At 37.1% G+C, this 17,548-nt stretch overlaps 2 protein-coding genes across 4 annotated transcripts in view; both read left to right on the top strand.

The window, feature by feature from the left end:
- Positions 1–4,496, top strand: part of LOC118264034 (dendritic arbor reduction protein 1) — a 61,877-nt gene extending 57,381 nt beyond the window's left edge. For all 3 annotated transcript variants that reach the window (XM_035576365.2, XM_035576356.2, XM_050704114.1), the window contains exon 8: positions 12–4,496. The gene's annotated coding sequence lies outside the window, so the exon portion shown is untranslated. The remainder of the gene's footprint in view (positions 1–11) is intronic.
- A 5,149-nt stretch (positions 4,497–9,645) lies between these two features.
- Positions 9,646–17,091, top strand: LOC118265224 (uncharacterized). Its single transcript, XM_050704569.1, has 7 exons — positions 9,646–9,953; positions 10,774–10,926; positions 12,235–12,382; positions 13,130–13,344; positions 15,173–15,357; positions 15,806–16,007; positions 16,363–17,091. The coding sequence occupies exons 1-7, from the start codon at positions 9,773–9,775 to the stop codon at positions 16,482–16,484; spliced, it is 1,206 nt and encodes a 401-aa protein (XP_050560526.1). The 5' UTR covers positions 9,646–9,772; the 3' UTR covers positions 16,485–17,091.
- Positions 17,092–17,548: the final 457 nt, after the last annotated feature.

Here is a 17,548-nt window from a genome sequence, read left to right as displayed (position 1 = left end):
TTCTATTCCAGGAGGAGTGCAGTGAGAGCATCTTCCTGGAGTGTGACCTGGACACTACCCTGATGGACACGTTCTACGGCGTACTGTGACGAGCACGGTGCTCCGGCTCATCGGCTCACTACATGTCAACCATGCTTATTGTATATTTTGTTAAAGCGAAGCTGACAACACCCCACGAACTTCAAGTGTCATTGACATTACGACTGTTAATAAAGTTTCCAGTGAATATTGTTATTGAAACAAATCTTCCATCGTTCAAGAGTGATGGTACTTAATGTGAGTAAGTAGTTAAGTACTCGTACACAACTATCAGTTAACCATAAATTTACGATTCTCGCTATAAAGTCACAATACGTACAATACAACAGCATTACCAAGGAAATCGCTTTACATAATATATACCTTATTAATTGTAAATGACTCAATTAGTCATGATATGATGTAAATTAAAATGACAAACGTTTTAATGGAGCGAGGTTTGCGACACCGTTGCTAAAGGCTCTCCTTGCTGGAGTCTTGCTTCAATCACTGGAGCCGAGATGTATCCCGATTGGTTTAATTACAACATGCATTTAGTGTGCAAGTGTAACAGAAATAACAATTGGTCATTGGTTCAAATCCGAATCACCAATACTTTTTATATAATTAGTAAATAGCATCTGTTGCAAAATGTAACTTATAATTTAAGCCATAATAATTTTATAGACTAGTGACAGGGGAGGGTATCATCACAAGTATACCCTCTGTTTACTATCCACATTAGAACTCTGGTATAGACAAACCCTAAAAATTAAGAGATTCCTAAAATAATTGCTCACTACAAAAGCAACGGTGTCGATGAAAAACTTCGTGAATTAAAAGCTCTAAGTATTCATTAGATATGATTAGTTAATTTATAGTAAGTTAATTAATAAGAGAGCAAGGAATATCCAAGATATTATCTTTTAATATTATTATTGCGTAAATATCAGTAAGTAGAAGTATGTTAGTCTTAATGTACGGACGCGTGTTTCAATGGTACGATCTCAGCGTTGCATGTTGTACAAATGTAAGAAACAATATTCAGAGAATAGGTATCCTATCTACTAACGAAAAGATACGAACCTTTTTTAAAAAATGGAACGTTGGATTAAAAATGGTGTCTATAATAATCCACGTAATAACTCTGACAGTAACGTCTTGCAGTAGCTTTATACGGCTGACAAGAGAAATTGAGTCATAAAGAATTAAATACTTGTAATTGCGGTTCTCATAAAGACGGAAAATCCGTAAGGTTTATAATTGAATATATTATATTATGTAACTTCGTACTTTACGACCTAAGATCGTATTATTGGAACATTCAAATTTTACACTTTCTAGTCTCGATTTATTAAAGTTTGTTTTTCACATTGTCATATCATCAACAGATTGCCTATACAATTGTCTGGCAAAATGAAGCAACATGTTTCATCATACATATTTTATAATTGATAAATAATATGTATTTATTTTATACTTTCTAATATATTAACAGTTAAAATATTATAGAAAATTAATAACGTAGCGCCTAATATAATGTTAACTTGTATCTTACGAAGTGCTTTAGGCAGTTGAGTGAGGAATATATTGAATCAGCCTTATTGCCTCCGTCCAGGTGTTTGTACGCTCGCTACGGCGACAACCGGCCACACATTTTATACCTAAATCTTATAATATTTACTATAACGCATTTGCCATCTTGAATAGTCACTAGTATTTTGTGCTACTCTAAGTTATACCTACACTGCAGCTTGAATAACATTAGGAAACATCCCATTGAACGGTGATTGTTATATTATGATTTTGCTTCGATATGTATCGGTTGTAAAGACTTGGTACCTTATGTGTTTGTAATCGTCTATAAGCTTTCAATGATATATGTATTCCAAAACGATATTGAGTGACTCTAATGTTATTTTTGTTGCAGTTTTTTCAGAAAGTAGAATTTAATTAATATTTAGCCTTATATTTACAAAAAATGTAGTTTCGTTTTCATAGCGCTTCTTGCCTCTATTTATATTATACAGTGTAACCAAGCATAACTTGAAGTAACTACGATAGCATACTTGTATTTAATGCTGTTCCACATCTTATATAAGTATATGTATATATTTACATGTATATTATACAGGCTATTGCTTTGTTTACTACACTTAGAAGTACAGGAAACTACAAAAATAAGTAAATGTATGTACCAAGACTATTTATATTGGCTGAGATAATACTATACAGTTATGAACTCGGCTGTTATCAACAGTTTACTTAAAAGGTAAGAAAGAGTTTCATAAATAACATTTTGGTAGTTATCTGTACTTCCCCAGTGCAATAAAGATATTTAAAAGATTTTATCATAACCCGCACTTCACATCCTTCATGTACCATATAAGATCTCCATACGTAATAAAATCGGAGCTAACATGTGACACCCACGCACTGTAATCTTGCCACTGTTTCTTGCATTTAATTTTACGTGTATAAACTTGTGCGAACTTTTGTAACTTTGTGAAAATGGAACCAAAAGGTATTTGTGCTATAACTTTAAATCTAAAAAACCTGATTGTCGTGTAAGGTTAACCTCTAGTCCGGAATGTAGTTATTTCAAGAGAAATTTAATGAACTAGAGACGAATGACTTTATCGTAATGCCTTTTGAAACATTACACAATCAGATGAGGCCTTAATATTATAGTGACTTGCTGTACGGAAGTAGTCTGTAATCGTAACATAGGCAAGACGAGACAACAGCTAAACGTAGATGTTAAGGCAGATGTAGTTGTGACGAAAGTTCGTCTGTGCTGACTTTCTTAAACCGAATAATTGCCATAAACATGTCGGTAGATGCCATATTTTTAATTAAAACTTAATTTTAGTTTTATAAAAATCCGTAGTTGTAAGCTCGTTTTTCTGTATAAAAATCGTACCTCACTATGTTCTGTTCTTGCTTATTCTCTATAAGTATTTACTATTGTTTCAATTGCTACTTATTATTATGCGATTTTGTTTGTATCTTTTTTCACGTGTAATGTTTATTTTTAAGTGCATAGTTAAGTACGTTGACTAAGTCACAAGATAATTTATTACCAATGACGTGTTTTTAAATTCTTTTTATATACCTATTTTTTATAGTTGAGTGTAAAAAGTTGAGATATTATATTGAGAAAATAGATATGGATTTAATGTGTTTAAATATAGTTTGTAGATTTTGCCAGAAGTGTGATTTACTAACATTTTGTTATTTGCCACTTATATTGTCATAATTAATTTGTTCACTGTCGCAGCGGCGTCTCGTCTGCAGTTTTATAGAGTAAACCATTGCAGTGTTTATCACCTTCTTTGTGTTCTCACACATGTTAAGCTCGAAGTATTATTAATAAATTGACAGATATATTTAAGTTTGTATTCCTTATAATCAAATCACCACCGTCTTTTTTGGAATCAATATAATAAAATATATGTGTTTTTGATATGGCTGACGGATTTTCTCCTGAAAACGAAACAAATAGGAACACAAAACGTGATAAGGACTGCAATTATTGTTCCAAACACAATACAATACCTTGGAAATCAAAAGTGCCTTCGAGCTATGGATTGAACCAAATTGTAATGATATTTTAATTAGTATATTGTACCATTGATGTGTCTTATACAGGTTTAACATTTTACAAAGTATTTTTATATTGTGTAGGAAAAATGCCTTCGTACTAAGAGTTCATTATTAATATTCACGCACAAACAGCGTAGACGTTCACGTGATCGCTGACGTGCCGCGTAACCGCTGCGCAGTTGATACGTAGCGCTGTGTGGCCGCTACGTACAAAAGACGTAGCACCACGTAGCCTCTGCGTAGTCAATAGTAGGGGCCGCATAGCTGCTGCGTAGTATCTACGTAGATGCCGCGTAGCTGCTGCGTAGTCGATAAGTTGACGTCAGGTAGCACTGCGTAGCCGATCCGTAGACGCTGCGTAGCACTGCGTAGCTGATCCGTAGACGCTGCGTAGCACTGCGTAGTCGATCGGAAGATGCTGCGTAACCCTGCGTAGTGGATCCGCAGGAACAGAGCTAATACTCTGCGAAGTCGTTGTCGTATGACTACGTAAAGTGTACGTGAGTAATACAAAATAAATAAGTCGTAATTGTAAACCCAATAAGATCATAATTGTTTTTTTTTTATCACACGATTAATACGAAGGCTCACTGGTTACTGTCTGAAGTACATATCTTTTATAAGGATAAATCTTGGAAATGATCCAAAATAATGTGTAAAATTTAAAATAAAGTCACCCTACTTGAAGCCATACTACTTTAAGCAACACACATCTATTTCGCACTGATATCAATGGTACAAGAAAGTTCGTAGTCATACGTATTACATGCTTATTATTCACTTTATATGTGTACGAAGCATTGTGCCACCAGAGAGTAACGATGTTACAACAAACTTCACATTTCAGAACAAATTAAATTTAGTCACATTTACTGTTGTTTCTTATTACTCTTCCTACCCATTCCTTTACAGATCTGAAGACTGTTTTATGCTATTATGATCTACAAAGAAATATTGAGAGAAATATAGATACCAATATTTTCAAGATGAATATAATATCGCCAAAGGCCGAAATAAATAACCTATCTATTGAGATTTTTTATTGGTACAAGCCCGCCACAACCTCCCATACCGCTGCAACTCCTGTAAACCAGGATTCAGTAGATACAAACATGAAACCACTGAAACATTGAAGTCCGGCGCGTCTCAGGGACATGAATGACTGTCTTGAATCCCGCAACGAAATAAATCAGAAGATGTTATTAGAGAAGAAAAAAATTATCTATTGAGATAGCTAGGTGTCGGGGATTGGGAAGGGGGATAATTGGGTCTCCGGTAACTTCACTGACACAACGAAACACAACGCAAGCGTTGTTTCATTGCGGTTTTCTGTGAGGCCGTGGTATTCGTGCCGAAGCATGGCTCTCCCACACACGAAAGACATGTTTAACCTCTTTGGTATAGGTTTACTAGGATCATTTTATCATAGTGTTTTAAGACCATGTCTATTTACTGCTACTACTTTCCAGTCCATTCAGGAGCTGCATACTAAGGGCCGATTGAGATTTGGGCACAACGGGTGCGGACTGACGACTACATGGTGGCATTTAAGTACGGTCAAATTATAGATGCTTAGTGATGGTAATGACATGAAAGGCAAGACATGTAGATTTATAGATAGCTTCGCAATGCTGTAAAGATACACGAAGTCGCCACTGACCAGACGCCGCCGCCACCGTATCACCACTGATAAAAATCCCTAATCTAAATCTGATTCGCGTGCGAATCTTATATATAAAAATGAATTGGTGTTTGTGTATCTCCCTAAAACTCGAGAACGGCTGGAACGATTTGTCAAATTATGTTCTTGAATTGTTTGTGCAGGTCCAGGGAAGGTTTAGAAGGTAAGAAAAGATGTTTAAGGCAGTCCGGAGTTTGCCGGGTCAGCTACTCAGTGGCTACTCATTAATAAAATTAGACTCAAAATTTTTCAACCACGATTCAAGCACTCATCTGAAAGAAGACCACGGATACTTTCAGAGGTGATCTCTGTGGACTTCCTAGTCTCTATATGAAGCAATTGTGCTCTTCATTGTAGTGGCATTGTTTCCAAACGTTCCTAAGCTGTGCAAAGCGGGGCAAAAGCTTGATAAAAATCTGACAATGAGTGAAATCAAGAATGGATGAGTAGATGACTGTAAATAAGTTCTGTTACAATGTTTAAAAAAATATGAATTGTAAACGAGTCGTTGGGGTGCCATAAGAATAAATAAATAAATGACTCATTTAAGGTGGTTTCAAAAATGTAGAGTTACCGTCATTATACAATTGTTACTTATTTTGTACGTAACGTAATTAACTTAGAACTGGTTATCACATTTAATTTATTCATTTTTACCTCCTCCTCCTTGCGTCGTTTATCCTCAATGCTGAGGGTCGTGACCCCGACGAATAACTCTCTGGTTCACTATATTTCGCCATGCTGTTCTATCTTCGGCGATGTGGATGGCGTCGCAGACTGTGGTCTCCAGTGTGGCACAGATTTGGTCCGACCAACGTATCGGACTCCTGCCCCTTGGTCTTTTTCCATCTACCTTTCCTGTGATCAGCAACTTTTCCAGGTTATCACCTCTCTTCCTGGCAATGTGGCCAAAGAAGTCAAAAATCTTCTTTGGCAGATGGTGGTGAGCCTCATGGGTGATTGGAGTTCGGCTAGTATAGACTCGTTGGTCCGACGCTCTGTCCAGTGAATACCGAGCATTTTCCTCCAACACCACATTTCAAAGGCATCAATCCGGCAACGATCAGCCCTTTTGAGGGTCCAGGTCTCAGCGCCATACAGGAAGATGGAGAATATGAGGGAGGTGACGAGCTTTCTTTTGGTCTTGCGAGATATGTTCCTGTCGGCCCATACGCGGCTCAGCTGTGACATAGCACTCCTTGCCATCCCAATGCGTCTTCTAATGTCCTGTTCACATGACCCATTGTTGGTTATGGTCGAGCCTAGGTAGACGAACTCGTTCACTGTATCCAGGTTTAGTGTGCCAGACATAGAAAGAGATTTGCTACGGTCCACAATCATGACCTTAGTTTTAGCCCTGTTTATATGGAGCCCCAACTCCACGCTGACCTGCTCCAGCCTCGCCAGCAACACTGACATCTCCTCCTCACTAGCTGCAAAAAGGGTGGTGTCGTCAGCATAGCGCAAGTTAGATATTTTTGATCCGCCAATAGTAATTCCACCCTCCCAGTCTTCGCAGACACGCCTCATGATGTACTCGCCATATATGTTGAAGAGTATGGGAGACAATACGCAACCTTGTCTGACTCCTTGAAGGGCTTTGAGAGGATGTCATTAATCTTTACCTTGCCTTGGTTGTTATGGTAAAGTGATTGGAGAAGAGCAGTGAGATGTAACGGTACTCCCAGATCCGACAAAACCCTCCACAAGCTCTGCCAGTCGACACAATCAAAAGCCTTGCTGTAGTCAACGAAGCACATAATGAAAGAGGTGTTGAATTCATACGACTTCTCAATGATTTGTCTTACATTAAGGATCTGTTCTCGTGTGCCCCTTCCTTTGACAAAACCTGCTTGGACTTGTGGGATCTGCCAGTCAAGGAAGTGTCCGATACGATCGTTGATGATATGCAGGAGGATCTTACTGCTGTGAGATATAAGGGCAAGTGTGCGGTAGTTATCGCAGTTTTTTGTGGAGCCCTTTTTGTGCAGTGGCAGAACGATGGACCCAGTCCAATCGCCTGGCCATACGCCAGTCCGCCAGATACAGTTGCAGATGTAATGCAAGCTATCAATACCCCTATCGCCCAGGGCCTGGAGTATTTCTGCTGTTATCTGGTCCGGACCGGGGGCTTTCCTACACTTTAGTTTTGCAATCGCCGCTGTTCATTTTTAACTAACCTTTCAGAAAAAAAAACATGATGTGAATTCGTACCAAAAGATAAAATGTAATAAGTATCGAAAGCAGATCAGGCATTCAATTTATAGGTACAACAGCGAGCATATTATTATTTTACACGGAATCAGGATACACCTTATTTGGTGGTATCAAATTATAAATAGCGGTAACCCAATCACTCATTCTTTTTACCATTTTGGTGTGAAAGCAGGTCGAGCATTCGAAGTATGCCGACAAACGATTTTAAGAATAAAGTGACTCAAACATTTTCTTACGAAAAATATTTACACTACCTATTTATTTATTTATTTACAGTCAATATGTGATCTATTTAGTGTCATTATAAAATCTTGTCTAGTTGCTCGAGTGCTCGAATTCGTTTCTGGCTTGGTCAATTATTGCGATTTTTGGTTTTGAGGTAATTTGTTGTAAAATGCAGTTTGGAATTGTGCTTGATATGTGGTAATACACACACTCTAATACACAGCAATCATAATATAACTTAACTGGTGAAGACTTGATGTTTCCTTGTATATGTGCTCTTCTGCCTACTCCTTCTAGGATTAAAAAATGTGATTTTAGAAATATAGGTACCTAATTCCAGTCTTCGCGTTACAGAATCATATAATCTCTTAATCACTCAGATATATAAATATAAGAAAAGATAGGTACCTACCAACTTAGGTACTTCTAATAAAATTGATGTCAGATTACATGTATGTCTATTCTGTTTAAAGTAGATAGTATTAAGCATGAGTTGAAGTTATAATAACCTATCATTTTATAATAAGCTCAGAACCTACTAAACTACGCGTATGGAAAATTTTGAAATATTGGTGTCATTGTTGATATTTGTTAAACATTATTCTTGTTATTTAACAAATATCAACAATATATGAATGAGTTAATTAATATAAATCCAGCTTTGATGATTATCAAAATCTTTAAAAAGGAACCACAACACACCAATATAGGTATTTTGTATTTCCAATATTTCAAAGACTTGCTTGATTCTACCCAACCAATGCGGTAAATTTATTGCAACCAACCTTACCAATCACAAGCCTGCGACATTGTTTCTAATTATTAGATACCTAAATTTGTTGATACCAATATTTATCAGTAGTCAGTAATTGGTGCTTTTTAAACAACCAATAAAAGTCTTTAGTAAATAAAAATCTTTTAATAAAACCTTCTTACCACAGCTTCTTACAAAACCAATTACTTAAATTGTTTAAAATATTTTTGAAAATTTTGTCTGTATACTAGATATAATGTACTATGTAGCTATGCTACGAAGATGTAATAGCTAAACTGTGAAACTATGTTACGTATACCGTTTCTATTGATACTAAGCTATGCGAGCTGTGCGAGGAAGATGCGCAGCTCGAGTATGCAATGTATCAATAGTAGGGAAGCCATCCATAAGACACATCTACAGCATCCATAGCACGTATCTTTCCATAAAAAAACATACTTTAGCTGAGTCTGTTTCCACCAGTGCTCAGCTATATGTATCAATGAATACGAATGGTGGAAGTCAAATGCATCCAGAGCAACGTAGAATACCACATCTCTGGTAGAAGATCACCCTAATAGACAAATAGTTCAAAGAATAGATCAAAGAAACAAAAATAAAATAAATTGTTACGCAAACGTTTGTAGATACATTGTTTAGTACGAGTAGGTGTTGAAGCAAAAGCCGTTATCACAACAACAGTGATAGTACGTAGTACATACTCTACATAAGAGGTACCTTATAGGTACAGTCTACGCAAGAGTTGGGTATACAGGTGACAAAATAAAGGTTTACCCAGTACAGAAACAGCGAAAATTCTTTTGCCGACTGAATAAAAAAGTATTTTGGCCGTTCCAGGATTTGCAACTACAATGTCCCATTGCTCCATTTGAAGAAACCGTTGCCGGACTGAAGTATGTAGGTACCTAGATTACAAATAGGTCACGAAGCACATCAGTAACCCACTTACAACGGAGGCCTAGTAAAACCTAAATCATTCTAATTCTTCCACTTACACCGTCATTTTAACACATAGCTTGTCAGCGGGTGCTAAATGAAAAACGGTAACATCCCTAACAGTTTGCACAAACAGATGACCGTTATCACCCACTTTATTTATACATGATTGGCATGTCTACTCACATTTCGTGACCATTTCTATTAGGACTAGGACTGGTGAAAACGTGAAATTTTAGTGGTTACAAATGACAGAGGAATAGATTAAGTCGGTTAGTTCTTGTGTCACATTCAAAAGAGAAGCTAGTTTAACAATGTTATCAAGAAAGTGGTGGTTAGTTTTGTCCGCGCTGGTGGTAGCTGCTTCGGCCACGACCATCCGTAGGTTCAACCAGGACGATGATATCGTTGGAGAAGATGACGAGGCCTTCGATGAGTACGACGAATTTGATAGTAACAACGTTACTAGTGTTGGCGGAAGAAAGGGAAAGATATGTAAGTTTGTTACTATGTCCTTCTAGTCATATGAGCACTGAACATTTTTCAAGCGAAAACTAAATGTTTTGATATTGTCCCAAGCTATGCGAAGTATATTTCCATAGAGCCCCAGCCATCATTTGATTATTTCTCTTCCTACACAACGTTTCTGTAGTGGCAGTTGCAAATTAAAAAATAGCTACGCGATGCCCTGTTATATATTATTATTAACACTCACAGTCGACTCTCATTAATTCGAAACTGGAGGGACTCTTCAAATAGTTCGAAATTTAATTAGTCTCAAAATGTTTTTATTTATTTCGAAACATCAAAAATTTTCTAGGGAAAAACAAAACACCCTGGAATTTATTATTATATTTTTTATGTTGTTAGTTTGCACGAAAGCTAGAAACCATTGATAGCAAAGCTAATAGTAATTGGCCAAACGACATTTCGTTAACAAATAATCCTTAGCGTGTATCCCTTTGCTAAAAGTACGGTACATATAATGTGATGATGAATTAATAATATGATCATAGAAATTTAAATTTCGAAATGTAATATAATTAACACAATAGAAATGACATAAAACTGGAACCTGCGCCTATAACAGTTTTTTTTTTGTGTTTGTTCTCCACGGACTCTAAGATCCGTGCCCTTGTCATACAATTTGTTTTTTTTTTCAATAAATCTTATCAATATGGTATCTACGTTGCACACTACAATTAACCACAACAATTAAATTATAACTACAAAAATTCTTACACATGAACATATTTGCTCACCTATAACAATTATTATCTCTTAGTATTATTGTTTTTGTTTTAAATGATTGCAGTGTTTCCATTCGTGAGTATCGTGCGGTTCGCGAACACGGAGTGCTCGACTGCCAACTCTATGAACGGCACGTGCCTCGCGCGGCGGGAATGTAACAACCTTAACGGTACCATCACGGGCACCTGCGCCACGAGGAGAGGACGGTGCTGCGTCGGTGAGTAAAAGTGAAACGAGCTCTCTCGTACCTGCAACCTGTACGTACCTACTATCTAATCTAGATATGTATGGGATGGAAACCCACTTTAATTTATTTGAAACTGGCGTGAAACAACGCGAGCGTTGTGTTTCGTTGTGTGAATGAGGTTACCGGTGGCCCCCTTCCCAATCTTCTCAATCCTCGATTCCCCAACCACCCTTAAATTCTTAACCCCCAAAAGATCTGCAACGCAATTGTAACGCCTCTAGTACTGGTTTTTCTGGCAACGCTGGTTGCTTACCTTCAGATGAACTGTAAACCCTTTCCTACATATACCATAAAAAACAAAACATCTGAATCATTACGACATTCCATTACATATGAACACGGCAGTGTGCCGCTTCGAAAAAAAACCGAAACCGGCCGTGAATTATATTACAAACCATGTCGGGCCAAGTTCGACCCACCTATAACTCAAAATCTATTTTATCTACGCATATGACCTTTTTAGTATCCTTCGAATCTACTTACTTTCTAAAATACAAAATTTCATTAATGTAACTATTGTAGGTCGAATATTGACGTCAGAAAATCGCTATTTTTACTATACACTCACTGACGACTCACTCACTCATCAAAAACCTAGAACTTCTAATGGTCCTTTGACCGAAATTTGGCATGGAGGTACCTTTAGGTAAGGTAAAAGGAAAAAATCTGAAAATGGCCAAGTGTGATTTTTAAATAATAATGAAGGTGTAAGTTCATGCCCCTAAGGAACTAAAACAAAAAAATCTATATCTTCCAATGGTCGTTCCGATTAAACATTCGTTACGAAGCTTTGTAATTAGTCAAAGTACCTAAAATAAGAAAATAGAAAATAAACCTTACGAAATGTGAAATCCTAGTTAAAACATAAATGTGAAATGACAAGTTCGTTAATATTGGAATGTTTCGCCTATAAAAGAAGTGAGATTAAATGTACCAAGTTCCATACACAGACCTTCAGTTAAAAATGATATAACTTGGCAAGTTTTAATAGAAAATTATCTTGACTCATTGCGTTTAGTACGTTTATACACTAAAGTGTGTGAAAACTTGCCAACTTGTTATATCATTTTTAACTGAGGTCAAAAACTTGGTACTTATTTAGATCACTATTTGGTCGGCGATAACATTCCAATAAACGAACTTGGCATCCTTTCACATTTATGTTTTGGGTTTGTTTTAACCGACTCAGTGACAGTGAATAAATTTTGAAGAATAGCGCATTAAAGCTCTATACTTCTCTGGTCACGGAAGATTAATATCCGTAACTTTGTGTTCCAGTGTCTCGTACTTGCGGAACTACGACGAATGTGAACAACACTTATTTCTCGAGCCCCGGCTACCCGGCCGCGTACGCCGGTGGGCCAGCCTGCTCCATGATCGTGAACCGTTGCAACGCCAACGTCTGTCAGGTAACCCACAAATCTTATTCTTAATCGTTTAATACGCATTGTGGTGGAAAACAAGTAATTTATTCACAAAACAGATGTTTGCTCCGGGCACGACCGGGAGCTATTTTCAATTATCATATTCCACACTACACTTTCAATGATTATTCTTTTTGTTACAAACTATGCATTATATGCAATGTGTTTATTAAATAATATTAAAGTAGGTAAACACTACACAACTTTATAAAATTTCACATATATTATAGCTGGAAATTGGTAAGAGTTTACAATATTTTCCAGAACCGTTGCACCTCTCCGATCTTATTGTGACGATCCTCTAGAAACTCACACGAGTTCCTGCAACTGACGAATTCCTACGCACGACACGCTGCATGTTCTATTATTAGGTAGAACACATGCAACTACGACCGTCGTGGTTCTAATTACCTACATTGCTACTCTTTGTAGATAAACACTATAGAAGTATAGATAGACTGCACGGTTGGCGCGGTGGCTGGGCAACTGGCTGCCGTGCAACGGGTAGCGGGTTCGATTCCCGCACGGAGCAACTCTTTGTGTGATCCACAAATTGTTGTTTTGGGTCTGGGTGTCATGTGCATGTGAAATTGTATGTTTGTAAACGCACCCACGACACAGGAGAAAATCCTAATGTGGGGCAACGTTTACCAAACAAGCCTGAGGTTCTAGCTAATTGAACGGTGAACTTTATATTCAGACTCAGTGACAAACTGAATAAAAATTTTGAAGAAAATGGCGCATTAAAGCTCTGACGTCTCCGGTCACGGAAGATTAATATCCGTAACTGGAGGCAACACCATTGTGCCCCTGCTATGTGGCGACCTCACTGGCCAGACTATATTCGTGGACTTCAATGGGAACACGGCCATCACCATCGTGGTGAGTGCGACCCTCGCCACCACTTTCGCTAGAAGATGGAACATTAGGCTGGTTCAGCTTGGATGCGACTGCCCTGGAATAGGTAACTTAATTCATTATTTTAAATTTGACAGATGTCGTAAATAAATATAGTGTTAAATGTAAGTAGATGTGACCGTGGTCACACCTCGTCCCTTTTTCGTTGCACCGTCAGACAGGAAATATGATATCTATTATATAAAAATAAGTCGGGTTTTCCTTCCTGACGCTATAACTCCAGAACGCACAAACCAATTTCCACAGTTTTGCATTCGTTGGAAAGGTCTTGGGCTCCGTGAGGTTTATAGCAAAGAAAATTCAGGAAAAAATCAAGAGAAAAGTAGGAAAGCAGGGAAAAACATAGGGCGAAACAGAGTTCGCCGAGTTTGCTAGTATAGTATAAGATAGGAAAAAGAAATGCTATTTTATATCATAACGAATAAAGTTTCATAGTTATTATGATTAATTTAAAAATATATATAACCAAAAATATGACAATCTATACATATAATAAAATCGTAGAAAAGTGCTGTCTGTACATTGAAAATAAAAATAAAAAAAATAGCAGGGGTTATTGTTATGTCGATGTCGAACCCAAAAATGTAATTAACTTTTTTTTTGTCTGTTTGTCTGTTTGTCTGTTTGTCTGTTTGTCTGTTTGTCTGTTCGTCTGTGCGCGCTAATCTCAGAAACGGCTGATCCGAGTTGGATGCGGTTTTCACGAATATATTGTGGAATGCTTAAATTTACATTTAGTGTTTGTTTCATGTCAATCGGTTCATAAATAAAAAAGTTATGTCAAATTAAAGAATCACGTCGAACATTCTATGCTTATACCATTAATCTCCGCAACTATTTGACGGATTTGGTTGAAATTTGGTACAGATATAGTTTAGAACCTTAGAAAGGACATAGATATATTTTTATTTCAAAAATCAAAAAATAAAAATAAGAAATAAATTATTTATAAATAATTCTATGTCGATCGTTACACGACTTCGGTTCATGTTATTGTTTTAATTTATCGAAAAAAAGTAAATAAATAGTAAAAAGGTATGAAAAAAATAATATCAATATAATAAAACATTTAGTACAAAGAAAATGCTCTAACGGAGTATAGATAATTCTATGTCGATCGTTACACGACTTCGGTTCATGTTATTGTTTTAATTCATCGAAAAAAAGTAAATAAATAGTAAAAAGGTATGAAAAAAATAATATCAATATAATTAAACTTTTAGTACAAAGAAAATGCCCGAACGGAGTATAGATCAATAATCCGAGTTGTCTTTGGCGTTGGGATCGAAATAGATCGCGCTATGGTTTCGTTACACTCATTTGGTTGGGTATGGGCCGAGCGCTTCGGTACTGTCGTGGAAAATCAAAAATATTATAATAAAATCTGTAGAAGGTTCAATTCTGTACATTGAAAATATTGAAAGAATAAATAGCAAGGGGTGTTACTGGATCGATACCAAACCTAAATATGTGATTAAATTTTTTTTGTCTGTCTGTATGTTCAGGCATCACATGAAAACTAACGGTTCGATTTCGATGAAACTTGGTATAATTATATCTTACTATCCTGAGCATAAAATGGGATACTCTTTATCCTGGAAAAATACGTAGAAAAAAATCCTTATTTTTCAGCTAGAACGGGAGCTCAACAGCAGTAGCTCAATAGAGGGATCTCCTTAATTATTATGGGCCTCGCCGTATTTGGGTCCAACAGATATTTATAAGATGTCATTGTCAGAGTTACTCAAAATGGAGAAATAAAACTTCCACGCGAAGACCGACATCCGCGCGGACGGAGTCGCGGGCGGAAGCTAGTATAAAATATATTTGCATTCCGTACATACAAGCAATCACGCCATACACTTTAATTACAGCGCCAAACGGTTGTCTCCAATACTACACTGGAATAACGGGAACGATTAACAGCTTTAACTACGGGACCGCGGCGAACACAGTGCTCAGCGCCTCCCTGGTGACGGGCACGCGGCAAATTGTCAACTTGAACTACGGCATATGTATCAGAATGGAGGCCGGCTACTGTGCCATACAATATTCACAGGTCAGTTGATGGCAGCCACATCTTTGTTAGTATACGACAATATTACTATAAGTTCCCTGTTACATATAAAGTTCCTGTTTCTAAAAAGGGAACCAATCGCCAGACTCAAACTTCTTACTACTCGGACACTGGGTGAACCACACTATCAGTCTACTAAGACTCCCTGACGTTGACGCCCCACCCCTACCCAGTAATCGACAGTTATAAAGTTATCGAAAAAAAAAAGATAATTTTGAAGTTGAGGTCAAGCCAAATATTTTTTTTTTTTTGAACGGCTTATAATCCAAGAACTAGTTAAAATATACATACTTTTCCAATTAATATGAATAATATCTTTTTCAAGAAAAAATACACTTCACTACATGTCTAGTGAATAAAATTATGAAACAAATATGGTCTAACATGTGCGAATGACGAGTATGTTTCTGAGTGAAGGTATTTAATACAGGTTGCAGGAGATGCATTCTCCTTTACATTGACGGGGGACGTGGAGGGCGCTGACAACACGGTGCTGGGCACGCAGCTGGGCGCAGTGAACGGAGCCAACTGTCTCACCGACTTCGTGGTGATACCCAACCCCATAGTAGCCGCCACCGCCTTGGCTGCAGGCACTGACCGCTTTTGCGGACTTGGCTTCGTGCCTGTGCAGAGTAAGCATTCCTCTTTAATTATTTGAATCATATTATTCATTAGAGCTTATAGCATTATAGTAGTACCTACCTACTAGAAGGTACTCGTAGGCCCCTCTGGTCTGGCCTCCAAAATCCACATTCTTGATCTTATCGCTACTTCCGTACTTATAAACTTCGTCATACTACTGAAATGTAACTTACCTTTTTTTATTTGGTAGGCAGGTATACCCAGTACTAGTACCTGCCATAAATATTTATGTAAATAGAACTATGTCCGATTAAATATGGTTTATCAGGATAATAAAAATGAAAACTATTTTATATAAAAAAAAAAATAATGTATGAAATAATATATAAAATATTTGTTCCACAGGTGCAGCTAAACCATTTGTACTGTACGTGGTAACAAACGCTAACGAGGGCGCGACGGCCGCCACGCCGCCCGATATCGCCAACAGAGGGTTCTCGCTAGCTTACACTCAGATAGCCTGCTGATCCACCTAACGTGCCTATTGTATCATCATCATTAAAAAGCAGAACAAACAAGAAGTCAAAAGGACCAGAAAATCTATATAAACCAAAATTAATCACCGAAATATTTTCTCGAATGGCTGCACAAAAATTTGACACCTCTATGTTCCATGATAGAAAAGTTTCACGCATTTATTGCGAACATCGGGCGGGAAGTAGCACCCATGCGAAGCTGGGGTGGGTGGCTAGTATCATAATAGAAAACAGTACTAAAAGCAGATCATTTTACCAAGTACTTAAAAGCTTGTACGCATCTCAGGTTTCTAACAAACTAACTTGCCCTATGCCATTGTTTACAAGACAAAGGTAGACTACTTACAAGGGTGGACTCTTAAAAGCATATTGAAGGCTATTGTCTAGGAATCCCATTCAAAGTAACATGCAATGCTACAGCAAGATACATAATGATGTATATACCCTGTATACCTTAATGCGTCAATGTCTAGTGCATAAAAAGGGTTATTTGAAAGGAAGACTTTAACTCAATTCGTAATATGTTATCGTTTTCTTTTCGAAATATCATAAACATATAGATGTTAACGTTCTTATGTTTAAGTTTATCAATAAAAATAATGTCATAAGAAAAAAGGTGCTTTTAATTTTTTTCTCACTGTTTTCAACTCCGAAATGGGTTTCATTGTGTTATTTTTCAAACAATAAGCTGAGTCTTATCACTGTTACTAAAAAAAAGCTAATAAATATCTTAACCGATCTCAACCCAAAAAGATCGATATTGAACAGAAATTTGATAGAAATTATTACAAAAATCCATACAAAGACACCGGATTATGACAGTACCTTGTATAGTGCAGATAGCTAATGTGCGACGGGTTATTGGACCGTGCGACCTCGAATACAAACTACTTACACAGAGTACCCAGTGCCTCTATTGTGGCGTGATAAAGCAAGGACAGTATTGATCCCTCATTTGTATCACTGCACGTGAACTATCATTCATTCATTTTGTGAGCTATACAATAGACTAAGTTATAAGAATATTCTCCTAAAGAATGATTACGAAACAGGTG

This window comes from Spodoptera frugiperda, chromosome 25 (genome assembly GCF_023101765.2).
Source record: "Spodoptera frugiperda isolate SF20-4 chromosome 25, AGI-APGP_CSIRO_Sfru_2.0, whole genome shotgun sequence".
Taxonomy (NCBI): domain Eukaryota; kingdom Metazoa; phylum Arthropoda; class Insecta; order Lepidoptera; family Noctuidae; genus Spodoptera; species Spodoptera frugiperda.
This window is presented reverse-complemented; position numbering and strand designations above follow the sequence as displayed.

Coding starts and splice junctions, on each gene's coding strand:
- LOC118265224 (XM_050704569.1), top strand. CDS start 9,773: ATGTTATCAAGAAAGTGGTGGTTAGTTTTGTCCGCGCTGGTGGTAGCT. Junction 15,358..15,805: donor GTGCCATACAATATTCACAG/GTCAGTTGATGG, acceptor TATTTAATACAG/GTTGCAGGAGATGCATTCTC. Junction 16,008..16,362: donor TGGCTTCGTGCCTGTGCAGA/GTAAGCATTCCT, acceptor TTTGTTCCACAG/GTGCAGCTAAACCATTTGTA.